Below are 25,930 nucleotides of genomic sequence, written 5' to 3'. Positions count from 1 at the left end.
AACAAAAAAAAAAAAGATTTTCTAAATTATAAACAGGAATCCGTTTACATGTTGAGCAGGTATTTCCACCACTGGTGAATTATTTGCAGAAAAGGTGAGGCAATGCTTGAACTAGTTAATATTTACCAGAATGGAGAAGGTGACAGACCTAACACTTTCTCATAGATTTCTCGCACAACTACTTTTTTCACTACTCGTCAGTAAATGGTTTTGTGCGCAATGGTCATATTTTGTTTGTTTATTAATTCGATCAAATAAAGTACAAAGTAAAATTTGAGCGATCACGTGACCAAAAGCACACTTCACAGCGAGCGTTGTAGTGAGTGCTCCTCTTAATCTACGATCTTTGTCGGGCGGTTATCAGACAGGAAGCGTCCTGGAGGTTCGTCCCGCGGCGGCCTGAGGTCCTCCCCCCGCCGGTGGCTCCAGCACAGCGGCTGGGAGCTGACGGCAGTGCGGCAGCAGCGATGCCTCTCCGGGTGGTGATCCAGGGGCCCGGGCCCTGGGGCTTCCGGCTGGTCGGAGGGAAAGACTTCGAGCAACCTCTCGCTATTTCACGGGTATGTTGGGTTTCCGGTTCTCCGCGTCAACGTGTAGAATTTATTAGTCTGCTCGGGAAGTTAGTTAGCCCGGGATAACAGGGGCTAAGCACGCGCTCCTCGGATTCTTCAGCTGGAGTTAACTCTTGAGATGCGTTCACGTACCGCTAAGATTTTTTGCCAACTAGAACAAAAGAACATTTAAGAGAAGTTTTGGTCCTTATATTTTTTCTTTTTAAAAACCTTGTGAATGTCTGTTTATAATGAGTGAATGTTTGAAAAAAGCGGAAGCTCCGCTTCTGCCCTCCAGGTGATTTCTCTTTTATTTTATTATTATTATATTTGTTGTCTTTTATTTTGAAGGAAGGATCAAATGCTTTAAGGTTTTCTTTCCTTTGTGTCAGAGCCTCGTTTCATGTCAGCTTTCTCATAAGTGATGGTAAAGACTGGTCCTCTTTTCTGACAGGCTTTAGTTTGACTCGTTTGTTCATGTTCCCCATCAGAACATCCATTAAAACCTTCAGCACCTTTATAGTCTTTGTTACGATGAAGTACTTCTTATGACGTCATTTCAATGTTTTCTACTCATGTTCCTATGAAGTGATTGTTAAATGTGTATTTGAGTGAAGGCTCCTGTCAGAAACCTCCCATGAAAACAGCATCTTAGACTGTTTGTCAAAGTTCTTCAACTCATTTTAAGCCCGTTTTTCCAGAGGAGGTGCTCCTCTGATACCTGTTCTTTTAGGCAGCAACTTGAAGGAAAGCGTTGACTTTCCCGCCGTCACACGTGTCCGTTTGTGTGTCTCAGGTCAATCCAGGAAGTAAGGCAGCCCAAGCCAACCTGTGCATGGGAGACATCATCCTGGCAATCGACGGAGAACCCACAGACAACATGACACACCTGGAGGCTCAGAACAAGATCAAGGGTTGTGGTGATGAAATGGTGCTCTCCGTAGACAGGTATGCTGTGGCGGTATGTCAGTGGGTTTGGGTAGGAGCAGAGATGTGAGGAAGGTGATGCAGACTCCAGGTGTTGAAAAGACTTAAAGTTCTTCTTTGTATGAAGATAAAGTCCTGAACAAACAGTGGAGGAGCAAACCTGCAGGGTGGTGGTGCATTCAAAGACTCAGACTTTTCAATGCTCTTCTTACAGGAACAAACAAAGTGACTAACTGACTGGATTTTGTGTCTGGTGTTTGACATGTGTTACCGTTCTGGTCTCTGCTCCTCAGGTCAGAAGCTAAGCTGTGGTCGCCGCTGTCCTCTGAGGAAGGGAAGTCTCATCCGTACAAGATGAATCTTGCATCAGAGCCACGGGTAAGTGTTCGTCCTCCCTCTCACAGCTCGCTGTCGTTTCTGGAAGTCAGAAGGTTTTTTTTCTGGTCCTGCTTGCAAAGACTTGTGGGGTATTCTTGTGCCTCTGCCAGCTGTGAAGTCATTGTTTGCTCTCCAGCAGGCCGTTTCCTAGGAGACGGTCGTTTATCAGCTGTGACGCAGCCTCAGTTCCTGCCCTCCGGCCGGGAAGTTCAATGAAAACACGCCGGCCGGGTGTTTGTGTCACGCCTCACACATGTGCGGTTCGTAAACCTTCAGCCCGTCACGCCACAGACCTTCACATGGCTGCAGTCTGAGGCGCTGGAGGCGGGGCCTGTGTGTGAAGGCATTTCCGCCTTCCCGCTCTACTTGCTGGGATTTATTTGTCTGCTTTGACGGCGTGCCAGCATCATTACGTGGTTGTATTTATTTAAAGTCTGTTAGCTGCTTTAAATAAGCAGGAGTCCAGCAGAAAAGACGAGACTCAACTCGAAGAAGAATCGTCTTTAGAGAGCTGAGATGTTTGGAAAAAGTGGAATAAATGATAGCTAGAAGCTCCTCTGCTGCTGATCAATCAATAGCACATTACTGGATCACAGAGACGTTCGTTTCAAGTGGCATGAAGACATTTTTTACTCAGCGTCGGTGATGTTCCCACCAGTATTCGAGCTGCTCTCCTGGACCGCTGGAGCGTCATGGTTGTGGGGTGTTGGATGAACGTTTGTCTCTCCTGCATGTTTCAGCGTGTTAGAAAAACTGAACACAAACCTCTTTTTTTTTTTCACTCTCTCTCTCCTAGGAGGTGAAACACATTGGATCCACCCACAACAGGAGCGCTTTACCTTTCTCTGGTTTTGGCTCCAAAGTTGTCACCAACCAGTACAACAGTCCGTCTGGTCTGTACTCCTCAGACAACATCAAGGACTTGAACTCTGCTGTGGACGACGTGAAGACCATGACCATATCAGGAGAGCCCAACAGGTCGGTTCAGCTTTCAGGGTCCAGAAACGCAGATGGTGAATGATGCTGAGGAACTTTAAGTCATGAATGTGGGCGTGTCTGCATGGAGATGGACCTGTACGTCTTCATAAACTCCTTCAGAGAAATCTGTCGGCAAAGCAGTAGCTATTTTTATTCTAATTTTTATAAAACCTAAAGGCTGGAGGTGGTCTCCACGCCGCACACGGAACACCTCCAGCTCAGTCGTTAGATTCTGGTCATTTCCAAAACCACGTCAATGACTCCACGTGTCTGTTCTTCCAGCAGCTGCTACAAACCAGTTCAGATTCTACATGAGACGTAAAATGTAATGAACTTTACTGACGTTTAGCTCAAACTAATGTTGCTGGGATACAGAACCATAATTTCTGTGTTCAGCATCTTTAAGTTAAGCATTGAGTTTTTAAATCCACTTTCACCAGATTTGTAGTGAAAAAAGACACAGCAGTTTTCCAATCTGTGGTTGTAAATACCGACACGCTTTATGTTTGAGAAATACGTTGTTTTTCCGCTAGGGCTGAGTTGATAAGATGGATAAACTGATCTAAGCTTAATAGATCAATAATCGATCCATAAGAGTTGAGATCAATCAAATGCATACAGCTAAAATCTGCTAGCTTGATGCTAATATATAATGGGATTTCCCATAAGACGGCTAATGCTAGCACTCCTTTGACCTAAATTTACATTTTTGACTAAATGAACATCCTTATAAACTCACAGGCATGAATTTTCCAAACTCTTTTTAAGGAAATGTTTTTAAAATAACTATTCGTGGTCTAAAACACAGTTTTTTGCCCATTCTTTCTTCTTCTTCTGGATTAAGGTGTAATGCTATAGCATGATCACCACCTAGTGGCCAAACTGAAGCAAAACTTTAGGAGAAGCAGAACAATAGTTGGAGCTTCTCCTTTTCAGAGTCCATGTAGCGCTGTATAGTATTAACAATCTCATTTTATTTTTACTAATACATTTTACAGTATGTGAACTGTATAAGATTAATATGAAAATCTTCACAATATAAATATATTGTTTTATATTTAATGTATTTCTAAACAAATGCATAAATGTGTAAACTCAAAATCGAATTGAATCAAACTGAGCGGATCGAAAGAATAGAAAAAAATCACAACCGAATCGATCCAGGTTCTGGTGAATCGAATCGATAAGCCCTATTTTCTGCTCATAGTTTGAGTTTCTTTTTTTTTTTCTTTTTTAACATTAAAAAGACGATTTCAATCTTGATTTATCTAGTTTTCAATTCATACTTTTTACTGTACTAATTTCCTTTTTTTTTTTTTTTTTTTTAAAGATCCGATTAGACGTTTATTTTGTCACCAAAGTCATCAAAATCCTGATTAGTTGGCAAATTTCAAAATAAAGTGCTAATCAAAAGCCAAAGCTTTTATCTCGGCGTCTCTGTTGTTGTTTTACATTGTTCTGGTGTTTGAACTCACTGTGTGTGCGTGTGTCATGGAGGTTCTGTGGACTCCGGTCAGCATCAGCACCGCCTCCTGGACGTAGTGCGTCAGGCGATCTGAAATCCCACTGTGATCTTGTTTCGCAGAGCTCCGTCAGACCCATCTGCTGCAGGAAAGAGGCCGACCATCGCAGCAGACTCTGAAGTCTACAAGATGCTGCAGGAGAACCAGGAGTCGGACGAGCCGCCGCGGCAGTCCGCCTCCTTCAAGGTGCTTCAGGAAATTCTGGAAACGGGTGAGGCAGTGTTCTGGTGTTGACCGTGAATCCCTGTGGAATGGTGACTGTTTACAGAGTCACACACAAACACTGAGATCTTCTGTGCTTGTCTGATAATGTGAAGGTGATGCAGACAAACCGTCAGGCTTCAGGAGCGTGAAGGCCCCCACCACAAAGATCGGATCCTCGGTGGGAAACGCTGACAAGTTACCCGTCTGTGACAAATGTGGATCAGGGATTGTGTGAGTACGCTGCACCTCAAGCTCAATTTCCATCATGTGGATACTATTCGTTAGAATGTTTTAGATTTAAATTGTTGATTTTGTAGTTTATTATTTTTTTATTTCAAGTTTGGAAATATGAGAATATTTGTGGACAGAAGAAGAAAAGCTTAATGGGCAGATCATCGTCTGTCTGCAGGACGTGTGACTGCGTTCACTTCAGTCTGTTTTACTGAGATTATTTTATAGATCAGCACTTCTTGTTTTCTGCCCTTTGAAAGTTTGTCGCCTCCTTGTGGTCAAATAAAGGAGGTGCCACAGCACAAGCCCTCTTTGTTTTTCGAGAAACCTCTCTAGAGTTTCTGCACTTGTTTCAGTTTTTATTTAGGCCGGGAATCGATTAAAAACATTTAACTAGTTAATCGCAAATCTGGAAAACTTAATCGCAATTTATTTTTTTTTTTACTTACAATATTTGCCAGCCACTTATTATCTGCAAGTAATTACAATATGAGATCACATGCAAAATTGTACATTTAGAATGTTTTTTTTTTATTTGAAACCTAGGGCCTTCTTCTTTTGAAATAACCTCTGTATTTTGAATTTTAAAGACTATCTACTTGCTTATTTTGTATAATTTTAATCGGCACAACCTCACCTTTATGACACTACCTTTATTTTGTCATTTTTCCATGTTGTATTCACACACTACACATAAAATCGTGCAAGAACAGAAAATTATATTTGGAAAAATTGGATTTATTTAATGTTTAACAAACTGTTTTTTCAAACATGGACAAAACGTTTTAGGTGTAATTTCATAAAAACAGCAAGAATAAAATTTGTCAAAATACTAATCCAGATGTTTTTGAATGAAAATACAAAACAACATCCAGACTAAAGTCACAAATTGCAACCACTTATATGAACAGTTTCTGTTGATAGATGTTCATCACTGACCTCACAGCTCCATGATGTCACCTTTCTTATGTGGCCTCAGTCTGGCTGTGTGGATTCAACGACACCAGGCAGCCCAAAAAATAAGAATTTCTCTCCTAAGAGCTCTGCTGTCTATTTGACATTTTTCCTGGAATTCTATTTTTTTCAGCTTTTTCTTTTTTTCTCATAAACTGTCTTTATTGTGTTTGCGAAAAAATAAGTTTTTTTGGGATAAGTTTGATTTGAAAGCTGGATTTCAGGTCAGCTGATCACAGGTGGGGGTGTGTCTGTCCACTCTGAACTGCTCGCCTCTCGCGACATCGGTGGGCGGGACTTTCACGGAGAACTGCAGAGTTTCTGCAATTTTTAGACAAAGCCGGTTTTAGACAATTCATTTAGGTAATAAATATTAACGCATCAATTATGATTTATTAATCGCGTTAACAACTTTCACAACCCTAGTTTTTATGCATCTCCAAACTCGTTTTATTTTCTATCTGATGAGGTGTTTGTGCTGGGTCAGTAAATACGATCCAGCAGATGTTTGGATAATTTCAAAGACAAACTCCATCCTTATTTCTACATCCCAGCAGCGATGTTAAATATATGGAAATGTCCCAGCATGCACTAGGTTGGACCCTCTGGAGAGTGGTTTGACCTCACAGCCTCTTCTGTATATGCTTGTATAGGTAGACTATTGTTGTTTATGAAGAATCCTTAGTTAACCAGATCTTCGTTCTTCAGGGGGATGGTGGTGAAGCTGAGGGACAAGTTTCGCCACCCTGAGTGCTACACGTGCACGGACTGCGATGTCAACCTCAAGCAGAAAGGACATTTCTTTGTGGAGGACCAGGTTTATTGTGAGAAGCACGCACGAGAGCGGGTGACGCCCCCTGAGGGCTACGACGTGGTTACAGTCTTCCCCAAGTAGTCTTCCTTTGTGGGACGGGCCTTGGACTGTAGCTCTCCGTAACATTTCCTTCCATAACATTTCCTTCCAGCGTGATGGACGCTCCGTCACATTTGTCTGCATTTGCACATCAATTCTTTGCATTAGTCACAGACACTATGATCTAGTATTGATCCTCTTTACATGCTCACTGTATTCAGTAATGGAAATGGCGCTTTATAATCACAACTTTTCTACTTTAATAAATACAGAAAAAGTAAAGAAATGTATTTGAGTTTCTTTGCCAAATAAATCTTTCAGCTGAAAGCGGATCAAGTCTTTGTGTTTTTCTGAAATGTTCTGAGTTTACAGAAGACATGAACTTTTGGTTTAATAGAAGAAAAAAGGATCAGTTTGTATTTGATTTAAAGCCTCTTCCTGTCACAGTTGATTGTCACCTGCTGGTGTTTGTTACACCTGAAAACCTCCAATGTCTGTTTATTTGTCCATAAGACCCTCGACCCTCAGTAAAGCCAAGAGTTTCTAAGATCCGCTCCACTGCAGACAGACCGGAAGTGCAGAGGTACAGGGGGGGTTGTGGGCTCGCGGCAGTTCAGGTGATCCACAGAGCAGGAAGAGGACCCGCCCCATGGCTCCACGGAGGACGCAGAGTCCCAGTCTGAGCAGGCGCTCCCCGGACTGCTCAGGTCTGACCCCCCCGGCGGCTGCTGCTCCTCCTCCGCGCGGCCGTGGTGGTCGACCATCCGCAGGGTCTCGGTCAGAGCCCAGATGTAATTCCGCGCGAAGCGCAGCGTCTCTATTTTGGTCATCTTGGCGTCGTCTGGCAGCGCCGGCAGGATGCTCCTCAGCGCATCCAGGGCCGAGTTCAGGTTGTGCATCCGGTGGCGCTCCCGGTCGTTGGCCTTCACCCTCCGCCTGCCGCGCGGGTCACTTCTTGGTCTGGAAGACTTGATGGTTTTGTTGTTTCCACGAGGCGAGTCTGCATTGCAGCTTTGAGGAGCAGCAGCTTCTCTGTAGACATTTGGGGGAATCCCGCTGCGCGTCTCTGCGCCGATGAACTTCTGCAGGTCATCGGTGGCGCTCCTGGTTCTGGGAGACATCCTGAGAAGGTTTCAATCACAAAGTCAGTTCAATCAAAGATTTTCATAAAGATCATAGAAATGTTTCTCAAGAATCAATTTGAACTCTAAAGTTTGTGATCAAAACGTTTTAACACTCAGAACCTGTTTCCATGCGCACCTCGGTCTCCAACTGCGCATCTCCTCTGCGTAAAGCTCCGCGGATGGATTTATTAGCACTTACGTTTGTTCTGGAAACAGGTGAGGCGCGCAGAGGAGACAGACAGCCGTCCTGCGGTGTGGATGGAGACAGCAGGCTGCGGTGAAGGATGGATGCGCATCCCTGTCTCTTTATATGGCTTTTATCTTATCTTCTGGGCAGCGGACGCCTGAATCAACAGCGTCCGTTAAATGGCCAATCGGCTTGCAGGCAGCGCAGACCCCCCCTCCACACCCCCGCTCTCCGTTTTTCAGCGCTTTGTAGTTTTTGTGTCATTCTTTTGCTGTGAAGTCGCACAACTGACTGCCACAATGACAACAGTTGCTTTCCAATCGAGGGTATGTTCGTCTTTTCTTTGAGGAAGGTTGCGCTGGAACCACTTCCCAAAAAAATCGAATGAGGGGATTTGTACTGCCACTTCATGGCCACTTCATGAATGTTGCTGTTTTCTGCTTTTTATGACCGTCGTGGTAAACTTTCCGAATCAATACTGGGGCTTTAATGACCTTTAAGAGAGATTAAGGGTCATGGAGCAGACGTTTCTAAGGAGCAGATGTTCCAAAAATCAGGTGCTAAAATGACAGATTTATATGAAGTGACCTTGTGCTTGTCATCTAAAAATGGCCTGGAACATAAAAGGTGCATTTCCTTTGTCCCATTTGCTGTTCTCCTTAAGTAAACGTTTCATGACAGACTGCGCATTTAAAATAAAACTTGTGATTTTACGCACAGGTGTGAGATCTAGTGTGATTTATAAAACAAATGGGTTATCATAAAAACGTATAAATGTGAGTTTTCTATCGAAAATATCTCGTTTACTTTACATTGATGTAGCTACATCTGTTGCATTTTACGCATTGTTTGGACACAAACCATCTGTGGACTTTATGAAAATTTCTGCTTCAGACAAGAACATGATTAAAACTAAAATTCAATTACAAGCGTAAGCAGTTGATAACTTTAATATATATAAATAAATATTGCCTGTTCTTAAATACAGTCCTGTGGAATCCAGTCCTCGTGCGCGTTTTTGTGAAGCGAACATTTAAACCCGGAGATTCTAAAAGTTCATCCACGTTTTGAGCATGGTTATTAAAAGCAACACTAACCTACTTCAAAGTAAGCCCAGGAAACCTTATCTATGTCTGAAAATTTTTGATTTTTTTAAAGAAAAAAATTGGATTTATACGAGATCACTGCTTTGCAGCGCAAAGCTCCGAACGTTGGAGAAAGACAATTACGCACGAGGGCAGCGTTCACATAGGATTGGATATGGAAAAACTGGTTGTTTGAGCTTAAAGTACAAAAGATGTTTTTATGTTCAGCATCAATAGAAGCTGGGATTCTGCTCTTATGTGAGCATATACCTGTGCGCCATGACATCTCCAAAACCCTTTCCATTACAGCCACAACTCTGTTGCGCACCGACTTTTCAACAATAAGTCTTGTCTTTTGAGTCGTTAAAGATTAGTAAAGTGGGTCAACAACCTTCAGACTTGTTCTAGCTTCAATGAGGGGAGAGGGCAAGTGTGCCGGAGCTCAAACATGATTTACAATTACTGACAAAGGATCACAAAAAGCTCGGCTTAACTTTCTGACTAAACATGTGTTTGGAGAACAGCGTGATAACCATATGCTTTCAATAAACTGGACAAATATGCCTGTGAGATAGGAGATGGAGACTTGATGTTGTAAAAGGTAAAAAAAGCAAACTAAAAATTACAACTTTACAAATAATAATTGATGCCAAATCTCTGTTCGGAGACCGCGGGCAGGTGCTGGTTTGAAGTCGTCTGTCTCCCCCTTGATTTTTATCAGGTTGCTGTCGAGTTCGGCTCATTATGCAAAGTGTGCGCAAACAGAAGCGAGCAGTTGCTGTGGACGAGGCCGATATCGGTGCAGACATGAACCGAGAAGCGATTTAACAATATTTAACAATAAACTGAGCAAGCTCTGGAGCAGGTGATACCTGCCCGATGCTCCTGATTAATACATCCCCCGCTACTTCACTTTACTGTCTCTTCTGCTTATTTATGAAACCAAATCTATTTATTATTACTTTAGCAAACAGATGTACCAGGTGGGGCTTTATTTTCGTCTTTAGCTTTTTGTTTGAAGGACGTTTTGAGGAGGACAATCAAAGTCCAACAACTCGCTGACCAGATTGTTGTCATCCCAAACTAGCATAGAGGCCTTTCAATGCGCCCCCCTCCTCTTGTGCTGTCTGGCAAAGAGCTGTTGGGAGGAAAAAAGAAAAAAGGAAACTTCTTCAGGAAAGGAAAACCATCTTAAAAACATTTAATTGCAACCCGGATGCCATATGTACACCTCTTGTGAGACCCTCAAACAATGTGACTGCCTTTTACAAAGTATAGAGTGCACCTTGGAGACGTGTGCGCCTTTGGAGAGGTGCGCGCGTCGTGACCAGCGTGACCCAGAACACACTTTACACAAGAACTAATTCACTTTTAATGTGCTTTCTTTTCACGGGCGGAGCATTGTCGCGCCCACTGCGCTCCTGAAGACAGTGTACCGCAGTTACAATGGAGCGGCAGGGCTTTGGACGCGCCTCGTCTTTTTGTAAGGATGAAGACTTTAGACACAAATGGGAGTCGGTGCAGATTTTTCCTTCTTCTCTCAAACTGATGCAGAACATTTAGTCTGTTAATATGAAAGCCGAATCCGCGTGTTTAGAAGAGGCTTTTATTATAAAGAATAGAGCCAATGAGGACGCAGGAAATACAAGTTATTCTGGTGAAGGTTTTCAATAAGAACGAATTTCTTTATTGTTCCTTTTTTTCATTTGGTTTTGCTCTAACACAATTCAGATGCTCAATGAAAATGAACGCATATAATTGAAAGTTATTGATCACATAGAACATAACAATAAAAAAACAAATATAATTTGAGGGTATATTCTGGACTGCTTTAACTAAATTGTGTTGTTTCTGGGATTTTAAATTTGTAAACATTTTTTGTAACTCTCAAAAAAAGATGTGATAAAAATGTGAGTGAAAAATGCAAAATAATAACGAAAAGAGAAAGAAGAACAGTTGTAAATTTATTTTGAATGTTTTCCTTATAAATAAAAGTTTTATCATCAAGAGAATGAACAATTTTGGTATGATAACAAATGATATTCTGTGTTTCAATGACACAGAACTGTTGCTTTATTTTTTTTTAACAATCATGAGGTTTTGTTGATTCTCTCAAACTATGATTTTATCTGCAATGGAAAAAATATTTTGTGATAAACTGACTCCCTTTCTTTCCAAATATATATTTTAGAGCACAACCTAATTAAAATGTTATTGAGCGAAACACGAGACAGGGTTATCCTAAGAAAACTACTTAAGTAATTTAATTTAAGGGGAACAAACAAAACTAAAAAAAACACGGGGGAAACGGAAAACAGAATTTATGGTCAGACACCTGCAGCAGCTATATTGTTGCTGATCAGCAGGTATCACTTCCTGTAAGTTTTATTCAATCAACAAGTGAGGATTTCAAATTAGAGTACAATTATAAGTGTCATCTACATTAAGACCTAATCTTAGAGTAATTTAACATTACAGTTGTCTTTATTGGGGATCCTAGATAAACAAAATATATGAATCCATGAAATCCCACTTGAATACATCTCTTCTGTTTCTGATTTCTAAGATAAACTTCTCTTCTTGTGTCTGGAATTCTCTCTTTGCTTTAAGATTTTCGGAAATATTAAAATAATCTGTTCAAAAATATTTATTTTTCTTTTCTTCAAACTAATTTTTGTTTGTTTGTTTCTTTACATTAATTAATTCTGTCCTTAATATTGATTTCTAACCAACATCGACTAGTCTGACCCCTGCTGTTCATTTTGTCGAACTGCACTTTCTGCCACCCGTCCATAAAAGTGAATCGCTATTCAAATCATTTAAAGTGTCATTGTTGTCTGCTATAAATATATCTAAAAACAAAGGCATGTCGTAATTTACATTTATATGTAAGATGTTGTCCTGAACATCATAACCCTCAAAATAGATGAAAGGATTCGTTTAAGTTCAAGAAGTGGTTCATCTTCTATAGAAAAGGAAAGAGTGAACAACAGTTTTATTTGAAAATCAAATAAATGAGAGAACAAGACTTAAGATAAACAAATACAGGGTTTGCCGATAAGTTTTTCTCCCCTTTTATATCAACATTTAAAATGAATAAAACAATTTCATTCAGACTTTTTTTAAATATGAAATGTTGTAAGTAAGTTATCAATTAAATAAATCAATAAATATTATGTTTTTTGATTGATAGTTTCATTTTTTTGAATTAAAACTCAGTTTTATCTATGTTCAACCTAGATTCAATTATTTTTTTCTTTATTGTCAATGTTCTAACAAACCTTAACATATCAACAAGCAAACATTTTTGCAAGCAGGATAAATAGAAGACAACAAAAGTATACCCTTTAAGAATAATTGGTATAAAATGCATAAATACATATTATTATTTTTTTTTATTATTATTATTATTAAACATTACATTGTATATCCAAAAGCCCAACAAACAAACAAAAAATTACCAGTCTTGATAGCAACGATTGAACAAAAGATTGAATAGGGTTTTTTTTAATTAAGATGTGAATTTAAGAATATGAAATTCAGTTTTTTAAATAACTAAATTTAATAAAACTGTTTTTATAAGAGCTGTTGACACTGTGCCCCCCCCCCCCAAAAAAAAGCCAATTTTTATAAAACATTAAAGTTTTCAAGTATGTTATGTCACACAAAGAGGTAAATTTATTTACATTAGGTGAAAGTAAAATGACTTTTTCCAAAAAAAAAAAAAAAGAAAAGAAAATGCTGGGAAGTTGAGAAGTTGAGAGAAGTTGTCTCACTGTCCAGTTTGCAGAAGGAGCTTTTGTCTATGTGGAGGTGGTGGGTAACATCTGTGAAGAAGTCCAAAGCAAACATCCCTGGTTTTGTTGGTGATTAAATATTTTGAAGATAAGGTCCAAACTTAGAAAACTGTTTAAGATATGTTATATTATTAAACCAGTTTGGAAAAAGTACCAATTTTCTTTTGTACATGATTTTACCGTTATTATGTGGAGAAAATGTGTGTTAATAGATAATAGATTATAGTTATTTTGGAGAAGAGAATAGAGGCCACAAAATTTAGAGAACATGTAATTTGAAATAAAGTTCCATAGTGTGTCTGTGTTCATAAAGAAGTTTGTAATCCAATTGATTTTAAAAGTATAATTTAAGATGGTGAAGTCTAAAAAGTTTGGTCCCCTTGAATCTGTTGAGTTAACAAGGACTTTATCTTTAATATAATGAGTTTTATTTTACCAAACAAACGTGTAAAGCATACACGGCCTTTGGGTAATAAGGTCAAAATAGTTTTTCCTTAAAAAAAATCAAACCTCTGAAGCCAGATTTGTTGGCAATGTTTCTTAAAAACAACAGAAAAACGTGTCAAACCTCCGGGGATTGATGACAGATCTAAAAACCATGCGGATCTACTTTCCGCGCGGCTACTGTCCGAGCAGACCGGCGCGCTGCGCTGTCAGATCCGCACCAGCGCAGACATGCGCAGTAGGTCACTTCCTGAATCCTCGTTAGCTTGCTGGCTTTGGTAGTAGCATGCAGATGCGAACTGAGCGGCGGCACCGCTGAGAAGAGGACACAAAGAAAGTCGGAGCGACAGCTTTCCGAACACCATGGACTACTGGGTTCGTGTTCTTAAACTTTACTTCCTCTTTTTAGTGAACTGCGGTTCCGTCCATGTCGGAACGGACCAAGTGGACTCTTCAGGGGGGGATGACTTGTTTGTGATCACATGAGGAGACTCTGCTTTCAGGAATAACCAAACTAAATGTTTGTTTGTGACCTTTGCTTTGAGGCTGTGGGTTTATACGGGTCCTGGTCGGTACTTTGACAACAAATATGGAACATTTTACCCGATCCGCTTCAACTTTAGTTTCTTCTCTTAACAGAACCATTCGCAACATTTGTGTTTATTCTTCCTTTTATCAGCCATCGCCCTTGTAACCCTTTCAAACTCTCTGCTTTTGCTCACTGATGCGGATTCAGAATAGAAACGGAGATCCTGTTGACAGGAAGTTGTTATTTCCAGCTGAGCTGCTCAGCTGTTTCCCTGGAAGCGCACCATCAACCCTTAGGGACAGACTGGCCGCTAGAGGGAAGATGTCCAACAGATGTTCACAGACAGATCAAGCTGATAAATCTCCTCTAAATGATCATTCACGGAGCTTTAAAGAGTTTAAGCAAACTTCCCAGACTCACCAACTTAAATGAAACATCCCTACATCTGTCTCTGAACCTGGTTCTGGACGGGTTCTGTTGCAGAGAATTCTGGCTCATCCTCTTCTTTTCATGAAGAGCTTCAGAGCAGCTACTGTTTGTAGGGAGGCGCTCAGAGGACTGATGTTCACTGCTGTGAGATGCTGCTGCTACCAGAACCTTTGTGAAGCTGAGATGAGGTTATCAGCAGGAAATCGTTCAGATGTTTCAATAAACAGAGAAGTTTCTGGTGTGAGCGTTCACGGTTCTGAATGAACGTTTCTCCCCTGAACTCTTTGGTTCCATCGCATCAGATGCTCGTCTCTGGTTCACTCTCAACCGACTTGCTGAAGTTTGCAGAGGATCTTGCCAAACCTGAATGAGAACATGTAGTCCCTGTGTGGGCAGCCACTCCTGTCACTCAGGAACCTCCTGCTGTTCAGTTTATTAGACAGAATGACCTTAATCATCATTTCGCTTAGAACGACAGTTTGAAGTGAGCGTGGAGAAGTTCACAGACTTTCCAAAGGATTCCTGCTGAATCCGGAAGAACTCTCTTCTCTTTTGGGTCCGATTACTCAAGATTTTGAACCTTAAGCTTTCTCCATCAGATTGTGGCTGAGGTGGAAGTTCCTCCCTATCGTCCTGCTATAAAAAGGTGGAGATAACGTAAAGATAAGTGGGTTGCTGTTGAGCAATGACTTTAATTTGTATTTTGTTCTGAAATCCTGGGGATTTGTGGCTCCGTTTCAGTCAGGGTTGGCTGCTTTATTTCAGCAGCGGCGGGTTTAGCGAACCGCTGTAACATCAAGGTGTGTTTCAAGGGAACTTCCTGTCTGGTCTGATGTGGATTACTGCAGCAGATCCTCACACCTGGATGTGTTGAGACACTTTTGGTGGTGGGAGGGGCTTGCTGATAGCCATCCAGTGAGCACAGAGCTTTATCTGCATCTGCTGAGCTAAGAACAAACCTTCAGCCTCTTTACCTGAGAAGGTGTTTGCTGTGTGAGGGTAGAAGTGAAGTGACGATGGTAAGTGAATGAACAGGTAACACAGGTGTGTGCAGATGTGACTCTTACGAAGCTGGAGGGTGTGTTGTTGACATGTACCTCCACGACGGTGACGTTTTACTGTCTCGTGTGAGCAGAGTGCCTTGGAGGTGTATAAGGAGATGCTGCTGCTGTACCTGGAGGAGGTGCGGCGGCAGGTGAACTCTCTCTGCGCCCCCCTGGAGCCGTGGCAGATCATTGGAGCCTCAGTCGCCGCTACGCTAGGAGCCATCTGGATTAAAGGCTTCCTTTTCCAGCAAGAAAGTAAGAGTTCACACAAATTGCAACATTGAATCTTCTGCAGTCGTAGTCTAAACACAATTCCTTATCTCAGCTGTGTGTCCTGACTGGATGGTGGATTTCTGCACAGTCAGCATCTTAGGATTGGTACATGTGACCTCATGTGACCTCAGCTTTGTGGTTTTCAGGCTTGATGTCAAGAATGAAGAGGCAGTGCTTTCGACTGATCAGAAAAATCCCCTTTGTTGGCGTGTCGGTGAGTACTGCTCCTGACTCAGCCTCAGATGCTCAGGGGGAAGGAGGGGGGGTCTGACCTTTGGCACCTCTGTTCCTGTTTCGCCTTTGTACCCTCCTGGAAGTGGCGTGCAGCCCCTCATCCGATTCTTTCCCCTCAGATCCAGCGGCAGCTCAACAAGGCTTTGGACGACATGTCCCACAGTCTGTGCACGCTGAAGGAGGGGATGAGCTACACCACCAAGCTGCCCCCCAAAGGGCTGTCCCAGACTCAGGTCATGGACAAGATCAAAGAATATCAGACCCTGAGTAAGCGTGGAACTCCTCAGTTACTTGAGGTTGAAATCCGGAACTTTTTGAAACAAGATGTGTTTTTCAGATGATGTTCAGTGGGAGAAAGGACGCGTTTCTGGAGCAGTCTACTGGGGGGATGAGACCCTAACCAAACTGCTGGTGAAGGTCAGCATCTCTGTGAAAGCTCTGTTGTTTCTCTGATGCTTCTCAAGGTTACAAACGATCCGTTTGCTTCGTCCCAAAGGTTTACGGGGATTTTGCCTGGAGCAACCCTCTACATCCCGACATCTTTCCCGGCGTCAGGAAGATGGAGGCAGAAGTCGTCAGAATGTCTTGCTCTCTCTTCAACGGGGGGCCCGACTCCTGCGGCACCGTTAGTCAGCCTCTCCGATCAGCTGTCAGAAAAAGGTGGCGTAAGCTTGAACTTCACCTGCTTCCGTGCTCCTTCTAGGTCACGTCAGGAGGAACCGAGAGTATCCTGATGGCCTGCAAAGCGTACAGGGAGATGGCGTACGAACGCGGCGTCAAACACCCAGAAATGTAAGGCAAGCTTCACTGAAACGTGTCCAGCTGCCTGAGAGAGGCTCATATTTGGGTTCTTCTATGCAGTCTGGCGCCCGTGAGTGTCCACGCCGCTTTTGACAAAGCAGCAAATTACTTTGGGATGAAGCTCGTCCACATTCCTCTGGATAAGACCACCATGAAGGTGGACGTGAAGGTGAGAGCCTGAACGTCTGCAGGATGCTCTGCAGCTTCCTGACGTCTCATGTCCTCTCTGCTGGTTCTCCTCCAAGGCCATGAAGAGAGCCATCAGCAGGAACACGGCCATGCTGGTGTGCTCAGCCCCGCAGTTCCCTCATGGGGTCATCGATCCTGTCGAGGAGGTGGCCAAGGTCAGAGCGTCTCTCCTTGAAGATCTTACAGATGAACTGCAGGAAGAAAATCTCATTTGCTTTCCTGTGTGTGTCACAGCTGGCTGTTCGCTACAACCTCCCGCTGCACGTGGACGCCTGTCTGGGGGGGTTTCTCATCGTCTTCATGGCCAAGGCTGGTTACCCGCTCGCCCCCTTCGACTTCAGGGTCAAAGGGGTCACCAGTATCTCAGCAGACACGCACAAAGTAAGGATCTTCTTGTTTCTGTCACGTCTTCTTGCTTGGATTCACTTTAACTGTGATGTTTCTGGGTTTCTCCTCAGTATGGTTACGCCCCCAAAGGCTCCTCCGTAATTCTTTACAGTGAGAAGAAGTACCGCCAGTATCAGTACTTTGTGGCTCCAGACTGGCAGGGGGGCATCTACGCCTCCCCCTCCATCGCGGGCTCCAGGCCTGGAGGGATCATCGCAGCCTGCTGGGCCACCATGATGCACATGGGGGAGAACGGCTACGTGGACGCCACCAAGAAGATCATCAGCACCGCACGCAAAATCAAAACCGGGTAAGACACGCAGGCGGCATCACCACACAGAGCCGGTCAGAGGCCTCCTGCATCTCAGCTCTGCTATGTGTTTCTCCTGAACAGAATTAGGAAGATCAAAGGGGTCTTCGTGTTTGGAGACCCAGAGGTGTCGGTGGTGGCCATCGGCTCGGACCAGTTTGACATCTTCCGCCTCTCAAATGCTCTGACGTCAAAGGGCTGGAATCTGAACACGCTGCAGTTTCCATCCAGGTGGGTGTGAAGCAGCAAACACACGTTCAGGATGTTCAATCCTGTAACCCCGTGTGGATGCTCCTATGTCTGCAGCATCCACATCTGCTGCACCGTCCTGCACACCCAGCCTGGGGTGGCGGAGCGCTTCGTTCAGGACGTCAGAGACCAGGTGGCAGTGATTATGAAGAACCCCAAAGAGAAAACCACAGGAATGGTGAGTCACCTGCATGTCCCAAAACACAGAGCAGGTCCACAATCTGTGCGACCAAGCAGAGGTGATCTGAGGTCAACAGGAGATCAACAGAGAAGCTGCAGGAAATGATTTGTAAATATTATCAACAGATTTAGGGACAAGTTGGGTTCTTTGAATTATAATCCAGATCCAGAAATCCTCATTTAACGTCTAACCTTTCAGCTGTGATCCGTCAGAATCAGCTGATTCATGTATGTCTAAGAGCGTGTTATTTAAGTCTTGCTGGAGACATCTTCTCTGTTGAAAAATGGTTCATCTCCACCTTATTTTTTGTCAGCCTGTTTGAAGAAAGATGTTTGGTTGCCATTGCAACTAGAACAAATACCTTGCCTATGAATATTTGCAACAATTGGCTGTAAAAATTAGAATTAACCTCCTTCTCTTTTTATCTTTTTAAATAGATGCTCCATCGTACCTGTTTCTGGTGTTTTAGGGCAGAACTTCTGCCTCAGTCCTGAATTTGAATGTAGATTTATGATCAGAGCTTCATTTTCATGCGTGGTGAAGCTCGTTTCATCCTCACTTTCTGTTCCTCTTTGCTGCTTTCGGCTCGTGTTGATGAGAGAACATTTTTTGTGCATCAACTTCAGAGAGGAAGGACCTTCTGTTCTGACACACGCCTGCCTGCATGTTTGTGGTGTCTCCTGCTGCAGTCAACACTTCTGTTTTTGGAACCTTGAAGGTCCAGCAGAAGCTTTATCAGGCTGAACGCCTCCCAAACAAGATAAACAAATGAGACGGTTTTAACACACACTCTACAGTTCTGAGCGGTCCGCCTTGCTACTTTTGCTTTAATACAAGTGGAAAAAATGATATCCAAGACGAGAAGTTTCTCCCATTTTTGCATTTTATAAATGCTTGCTCTGCAGAAGTTGTAAACTTACCACATAAGTTGGTCAAAGTCTTGTGATTTTGTGGGTCATGAGTGAAGAAATGAATTGTTGCTAATTTTTCTTCCTTTTTTTTCTTCTTTTGTCCCATCCAGTCCTTCTCTCTGAGTCAGATGTTCTTTTGTGTCTTTTCTCTGGTATAGAAAGTTAATTAGACCAATATAATTGATAAAGTTTAAGTCTTCTAGAATGGATGGATCAGGGAGAATTTGGATGTTGTTGGCTCACTCCTGTGTCGCTCTCTCCTCAGGGAGCCATCTACGGAATGGCCCAGTCCATCCCGGACAGGTCCATGGTGACTGAAATCTCCAGAGGTTTTCTGGACTGTCTCTACAGCACCGAGGTGCCCAAGTCGAGCAGAAACCACATGAATGGCAACGGGAAAGCCCACTGACGTGCCGCCGGGGAACGCGCCGCTGCCTCCCTGAGCGCCGAGGTTGCTCAGTTTCGCTTTGTGGAAACATCAGAGGAGCTCCAGCCTTCATGATTGAACCCCAGAGGGGAGGGTACTTCTGCCAGTGTGCCTCCACGCGAGGAGCAGAAGGGACCGGCTCCAAACGACTTTTAATCTAATAATTTGACGGTAATTTAGTTGTTTGTTTTTGAGTTGTTTTGTTGTGAAGAATAATTCAGGTTTTGCTCTTGTTGTTTTGTCCTAATCTGCGACTGAAACCCTTCAGATGTTGTTTGTTGGTGGATTCTTTGAAGGTCTTTTTTTTTTCCATCTGTGCTGACTCCGCAGAAGCACAAAGGGAAGCGCGGCTGCACAGACCTGTTACCCAGCATGCAACATTTGTTATGAAAACGCACTGCGATGCCCCAACAGAAACATTAGCCAGACGTTCTTATCGTCTATGGGAGACGACATGACTTCAGAAGATCAGCTGACAGAAGGTTCAAGTCCTCAAGTGTCCTATCATTAACTCAGAAGTTCAGTTTGACTCCTGTGGATCGCGGCTTGTCTTTAATCTACCTCAGTCTCTAACTGTTAACTCACCTGGTTAACTCATCTGGGTAACTCACCTGCTCACGTCAGCGCAGAGCGATTGGTCCGGTTTTGGTAAAGAGGGGCATTTTTGACGGCATTTTTTATGAACAAGCAGCACATTAACGCAAGGATTGATGACGGAAAGCACAGAAAGAGATTCTGATTGTTTTATGTACTAAAGTGATTTTTCTGATTTGTTTTTTTTCCACGTTTGTGCAATAACTGTTTGTATTTGATAAAGTGTAGCTTCCTGAAGTGGGAGGAGCAACGACGACGACGGTTTATCTAACTTTAACCACTGAAAGTCCATTGTCACTAACTTTATCTGTGTTTGCTTTAAATTCGTTTTAAAGAGATGAATGTATTTGATGCACATTGTTTGATTCTGATTAAGGGGTGGGGTTTGGAAGTGACGGCGGCTTTCAGCCCCGATACCGCCTGAAAACTGTCGTGGCTAAAAAAACCTTTGAATCGTTTTTTAGAAGTGGAGTTTTAGTGCAAAATCCTCAAACACGTGTTCTCATTTGTTGACCATAACTGCAGCACTGGTATGTTTGTTTGTCTCAAACAAATATGAAGTGAAGTAAACAAATGAAATCCCAACTTTGAACTGAATGGATCTGAAGGTTAAGGTTTGCTGACAGGATGCTGGTTCTATTCTGTGAAATCTGTCGATGTTTGAGTGAAATGTTCAATCAATGCTCTCTGAGAGTTCTCCTTGATGCACTGGTATCCGAGTTTAGAGGCCTTTTATGATTCTTTTCAATAAAATGCATTTAGTCTGATGACACCCTTGTTTGTTCTTGTTTAAAAAAAACAAAAAACACAACAGAAAACCACATTCTGTGAGCAGATTCAGCACATTTAAACACAACTTTTGAGAACACTCGGAATGATTTCTTTGACCTTTCAGGATTTTTAGTGCTTCTTTTGCTCTCAGACTCCCAGCAGGATCGCTGCATCTTCTTGACCAACTGAAGGTTTTTATGCTCTGAAAGTCCCGACAGTTTCAGATGGATTCACTTCACATCAGAGAAACTTGGTCGATGAAAGTGGCCAAAGAGACGTCGCGCTGGGACAGGCCCCCGCAGTCGTGAGTGCTGAGGGTGATCTGGACCTGCAGAGAACCAACAAAAAGACACTTTCTGGTGGGTCACATTAAAGATGATACATTAACCCTTTAACACCTGAGGTGTCATTGGTGACACTTGAATACAAAATCTTTAACATAATGTAACTTAAATCGTTTACACCACGTGTGTCAAAGTCAAGGGCTGGATCCTTGAACTACTTCGGAGTTTAGCTAATACTTCAGCTAAATGCTAACGGTGTCTATTATTTGTTGAACAAAATAAGACACAGGTTGTTTATTATGATGGTGTGTAGGGATATATTTTCCCCCCAAAATATGTGTTTTTCTATATAATGTGAGTTATTAAAAATGATTTTTACCTATTATCGCAGTATCGTGATATCATCGACATCGTGAGGTACCCAGTGATTCCCACCCCTATTATATATCTCTATTTCATACCTTATTATAAACGTTAAACCACTCAGGGTGATGGTCCATCTTTTCTGCTCGTAAAGCCACTCTGGACATGAAGCCAAAAGCCTGGAAAAGCAGCAAAGTACGTGTCAGACTTGAAGGTGGGTTTCTGCTGCTGAAACACGGAGGAGCTGCTGACCTGGTTGAAGTCTTTGAACACAAACTCTTTGTAGATGGCATCCCGACCCCCAACCTCCACCCACTGGGCAGAGCGCAGTATCGGAAGGATGTGGGCCCTCTCCTCCTCGGTCAGACTCTGGATCTTACCAGCCTGTGTGTGGGGGGGGGGTAGATGTGATGTCAGAGGGGTGGCTGCACAAACACAAACTGCGATTGGCTGCACAGGCTGCCATCTGGAAACAATGAGAGGCTGCATTCCTGTTTCACTGGTTCAAAGGTGTCTAATGCGGGGGGCGGGGGGTCCCCAACCCCCCTGACTGTGACACATGATGTAGAGTCACATGGGATGAAAGGAAACAGAATATTAACTTCAGAATTCTCCAAACTGTTTTTTTTTTTTTTTTGGATTGCACTCATGAAACTGCATCCTGCATGAACATTGAACCAGCAGAACAAACAGACCTCCAGCTCCGCCTGCAGCAGAGCGCTGACATCAACAGGTGTCATGGCAACGCCGTCACCTCTGTGTGTGCTGATGTGAACATGCAGCAACAACATGACGGCTCGACACAGGAAAAGAGGAGGAGGAGTTGTGGTCATGAGAAAAACATGATATTCTTCAGTACATTCATGCCTGTGTCATGCTGCTGTGAGGATGTGGACTCACCATGCTTGGGTTCGGGTGCTCCTCCGCTCAGAGGCAGTAAGTGAACTGGAATGAATCCATCCGACAAAGGGGCTGTGGATCCGGCTTAGCTGCCCCTGCAGACGCCTGAGCAAAAGCCTCCCAGCTGAAAGCCTGTTCCTCCAGTCGTCAGTGGGTTTAATCATAAACAGACATCTGTTGCACAAGGCAGCAGCGAGGGCAGCTATTGTTGCTGAGCACAAGAGGCCGGGGCAGCAGTGTTTGCTTTGCTCCAGAGGATCCTCCTTTAGAGGAGGAACTTTGATTTGATTTTTTGCAAATCAGGGCAGCAGATGTGAAGCTCGGGTCACAAGGAGCCCATGTCAAAGGTCAAGTCATCGGTCCCCTCCAGCGCTCAGGGAAATGAAGTGGTTGATTAAATGAACAGAGGGAGGATGTGATTTCACAGCTGACTGGAGCAGGAAATAACATCTAGACTGTAGATTGGAATAAAGGAAGTTTGAAAATCCAGACCAACACAGAAGAGGCTGCAGAGTGTTTCACTTTAATCATTTTTTAATATTTTTCTGGGTGAACATGGTGGAGGAGGGAGGGACTGCTTTGATGACATCCGCATCTAAAATCAGCTCCTGTTGGTCACTTAGATGATCCCACAAGTGTTCTGAATCTCTACTTTGCTGCATGTCCTCTACTTCCTGGCTCTCAGACTGGAGATGTTCCCTCTTTCTCCTGAAGAAGCTGCATCTTTGTGAAACACCGACCCGAACTTCACTCCTTGGCAGAGGAGAACACAGACCGAACCTTCTGAGGAGCTTTTATTTTCAGGATTTAAAGGGATCATTTTAGCAGAAAATATATAAAGTAGTTCATGTTATCTCCAATGATCTGATCAAACACCTATCATGCATGATCCCTGTGCTGACGGAGAGGCTGGTTTGAATTACCTGAAGAGCACTCAGTCAGATCTGTGATAAACTGAAAAACATTTCATCAGGTGAGATCTACGTCTGTCCTACGACCACATTTAAAGAACAAATGACTAAAACATCCTCAATAGAGACGTCTGGAGGTGGGTGCATCAGGATGTGGGGCTGTGGTTTAGCATAACATTTGCTGCAATCATCTCTTAACTGAAGAAAGGGTGAATTTAAAATTAGATGAAACCAGAGAACAAAAAAGAGAAATCACAAATTAATCAAATATAAATAAAAATCTTATTAGAAACCAAAAAAACTCAGAATCTGGGTTTGACAAAACCCTAGTGGAACAGTTTGAGGTGTATGTGGAGCAGAAAACACATGCATACAGCTTCTTCTCCATATAAAAGGCCACAACAAAGTCATAATCCATCCACATCCAGGTTTGATCCATTTAACCGATCTCACCTAAATCTGTTAAAAAGCTGTTTTTGCCAAAAACATATCCACTGAAATAAAATCTGACATTTGCTGCACTGTTGTGTGTATTTTGACCTTTGGCCACGTTTATATTGTTGCGAGAGTTATAAAGATGAGCTCCAGAACAGGCGGTTCCTGTTCACGGAGCATCATGGACTCCAGCAGAACTCTGTGTGTGAGTCTAGCTGTGCTCCTCCTGATTTCCAGCAGCTCTGCAGGAACCATCCAGAGAGGTGAGCTGTGGTTCTTCATTAAAATGTGACACGCATGGAGGACCAGAGGCCGCGCATGCAGCTCACGTTAATGTCAGATAAACAAACAATTACTGGATTGTTTTTAGCTTTATGTAGCGACCAGCGATTGATCTGCATCATAAATCATCTTGAAAATAAAAAATGTCGATATGATAAACTTGTCGATAGAACTTGTGATCCTGTTGCTGTCAAGCAGCCTGTTATCATGTTTTTATGATGTAGAGGAAGAAATGTGCGGCTGCAGTAAATCTTAGCTGCTTTACGTGTCTGCAGCTCTGAGGATGAACCAGGCTTTGCTCACGTTTCACAATCAGCTGCCTGAAGAAGTGCAGGTCTCCTTCACATCTGACTACTGCTACAAGGTAAAGGACATCAAGATTTAAATCTGGTTTAAGCATTTTTTTAAATAAATGTATTAGTAACAACAGTATTTTTTTTGCTTTTCTAATATTTAACCCAAATGACGAGTAAAGACAGTAGAATAGAAGAATAAAAAGCCTTTTATTTTATTTTATTCATATGATATTGACTGTGCTGCAGTTTTTCTCCTGTGAAAATGTTTGGCTCTATTAAAACCACCCTTTGTGTCTTCTACTGCAGAGAAAGTTTCAGGTTTTTGCAAGTAAAGTACATTTAGATTCAATAAATGAGTGGAAGAAGCAAATAAAAAAAGAACTGAAGTTAATCCTGTTGGTCACAGATCCCACCAGTTCTCAGCTTCTGTTAAGATGGTTTATACATTTATGGACTGATCCTATTTGGTAACAAACAGATTACAGAAGATGATTTACTGATGTGGTTTAGTTCCTGGCATCCTTTTAAATGTTGTTTGTGTTTCATGAAGGCCTCAAACTGTCACATTTTCTCCAAAAGTTAATCCAGTTATGCTGATCAGGTAAACTGAGAAGATGTTTGGGATTATTAAACATAAAAAAAGGTTTTCATAAAGCAAACATGTTACATCAGTTTTAACAGTTTTTACATCTTAAAAAGCTGTTGTTTATTTTGACATAAATGTGATGGATTTTCAGGATTTTGTTTGTGTTAAAAAGCAGAATTTTGGTCTTTTTCAGTGCTTGTACCAGCATTTGGCCTCTGTGAAGCCCAACAATAACAACGCTTCAGTCATGATCAGCACTCAGTTCAGCCTGACTGTACAGGTGGAATCAGGAGGCGGGGCCACGGCTCTGTGCAGGTAAAATCTGAAAATATTTGCAGAACATGGAGTTTTTTCCTGTTTACTCACTGACTCCATGCAGGGTGGGGGGGGGGTATATTTACCTTCTTACATGATATAGTGTGATAGCATCAGATGATTGCATCAGCACTCTGGGATTATTTACTAGGCTCACAGAGTCCTCCTGACCTCGTTTCCAGCAGCTCCTGGAGGATCGATCAGGAGCCTTTTGGGGGTTAATCAGACCTGACATCCTCGTTTGGATGAAAAGGCCTCGCTTGAAAGCCAACTGTCTTCTGGAAACATCCGTGCTGAAGCTCACATATGAAGGGTCGGAGCTGACGGGGTGAAACCTGTCATGAGGGGGGTCAGCTGTAAACATGGCAGCGGAGCTTTTGTTGTGAGAGAACCACCTTCTCCTGCTTTCTTAGCTTCTTAAATCAATGCTGGGGTCTCTAACCAGACTGTGCTGCTATTGATTTCTTCTCCCCCTTTGAAAAAACACTCAGACTGATAGCATGTCATCCCAGCGCTGGATCAATAGAGGAGTGTAATGCAGGTTTTTTTGGGACCTGAAACTGGGGAAAAGACAGGAGAGTGCTCCTCACATATCCAACCACAAGAGGGTGCTCATGAGCTTCACATGTTAAACAAAGCTTGTTTGTGTTGTTTCAATAATTGTTTGACATGTCAGGTTATAGAGCAGCGACCTTATGTGTGTGTGTGTGGATGCAGGTGGAGTCAGACATACCAGGAAGGGGGGCATTACTCCGTTTGGATCCAGGGTCCGGATCCCTCAGGGAACCACACCTGCAGTCATTCCATAGATAGACCTCCAAACAATGCATATCTACGTAAGTCCTCAACATATGGATTCATAGAGGATTGTTCAGAAGGATGGAACCCGTGTTCTCCAGGCCTTTGATCTTATTGAGTAAAGAACCTCCAGTGTGGTCCAGGGAGCAGAGCTCTCAGTCATCTCAGAGGATGCTATTGATCAGATCAGACG

General features: G+C 42.8%; 4 protein-coding genes across 5 annotated transcripts; 2 read left to right on the top strand and 2 right to left on the bottom strand.

Moving 5' to 3' along the window:
• The first annotated feature begins 319 nt into the window (after positions 1-319).
• LOC112140774 (PDZ and LIM domain protein 1-like) lies at positions 320-6,931 on the top strand. The gene is made up of 7 exons (XM_024263780.2): positions 320-560; positions 1,348-1,499; positions 1,772-1,856; positions 2,653-2,834; positions 4,420-4,568; positions 4,675-4,792; positions 6,455-6,931. Exons 1-7 carry the CDS (start codon positions 468-470, stop codon positions 6,639-6,641), a joined length of 966 nt encoding a protein of 321 aa, XP_024119548.1. The 5' UTR covers positions 320-467; the 3' UTR covers positions 6,642-6,931.
• LOC112140771 (neurogenin-3-like) lies at positions 6,925-8,186 on the bottom strand. The gene is made up of 2 exons (XM_024263777.2): positions 7,923-8,186; positions 6,925-7,721 (listed from the first exon to the last, which is right to left on the bottom strand). Exon 2 carries the CDS (start codon positions 7,718-7,720, stop codon positions 7,124-7,126), a length of 597 nt encoding a protein of 198 aa, XP_024119545.1. The 5' UTR covers position 7,721; positions 7,923-8,186; the 3' UTR covers positions 6,925-7,123.
• A 5,281-nt stretch (positions 8,187-13,467) lies between these two features.
• On the top strand, positions 13,468-20,566 carry LOC112140772 (sphingosine-1-phosphate lyase 1-like). 2 transcript variants are annotated; one of them, XM_024263778.2, is made up of 14 exons: positions 13,468-13,611; positions 15,330-15,495; positions 15,660-15,727; positions 15,867-16,014; positions 16,085-16,164; positions 16,244-16,372; positions 16,451-16,539; positions 16,609-16,717; positions 16,794-16,892; positions 16,972-17,118; positions 17,196-17,434; positions 17,519-17,665; positions 17,741-17,861; positions 19,041-20,566. In XM_024263778.2, exons 1-14 carry the CDS (start codon positions 13,600-13,602, stop codon positions 19,182-19,184), a joined length of 1,698 nt encoding a protein of 565 aa, XP_024119546.1. In that variant the 5' UTR covers positions 13,468-13,599; the 3' UTR covers positions 19,185-20,566. The 2 variants fall into 2 exon arrangements, with proteins under 2 accessions (XP_024119546.1, XP_036067188.1); XM_036211295.1 differs by lacking the exon at positions 13,468-13,611 and adding an exon at positions 15,191-15,213.
• A 5-nt stretch (positions 20,567-20,571) lies between these two features.
• LOC112140773 (pterin-4-alpha-carbinolamine dehydratase-like) lies at positions 20,572-22,272 on the bottom strand. Its single transcript, XM_024263779.2, has 4 exons — positions 22,115-22,272; positions 21,467-21,598; positions 21,313-21,393; positions 20,572-20,895 (listed from the first exon to the last, which is right to left on the bottom strand). The coding sequence occupies exons 1-4, from the start codon at positions 22,115-22,117 to the stop codon at positions 20,803-20,805; spliced, it is 309 nt and encodes a 102-aa protein (XP_024119547.1). The 5' UTR covers positions 22,118-22,272; the 3' UTR covers positions 20,572-20,802.
• Positions 22,273-25,930: the final 3,658 nt, after the last annotated feature.

This window comes from Oryzias melastigma, unplaced genomic scaffold (genome assembly GCF_002922805.2).
Source record: "Oryzias melastigma strain HK-1 unplaced genomic scaffold, ASM292280v2 sc02264, whole genome shotgun sequence".
Taxonomy (NCBI): domain Eukaryota; kingdom Metazoa; phylum Chordata; class Actinopteri; order Beloniformes; family Adrianichthyidae; genus Oryzias; species Oryzias melastigma.
This window is presented reverse-complemented; position numbering and strand designations above follow the sequence as displayed.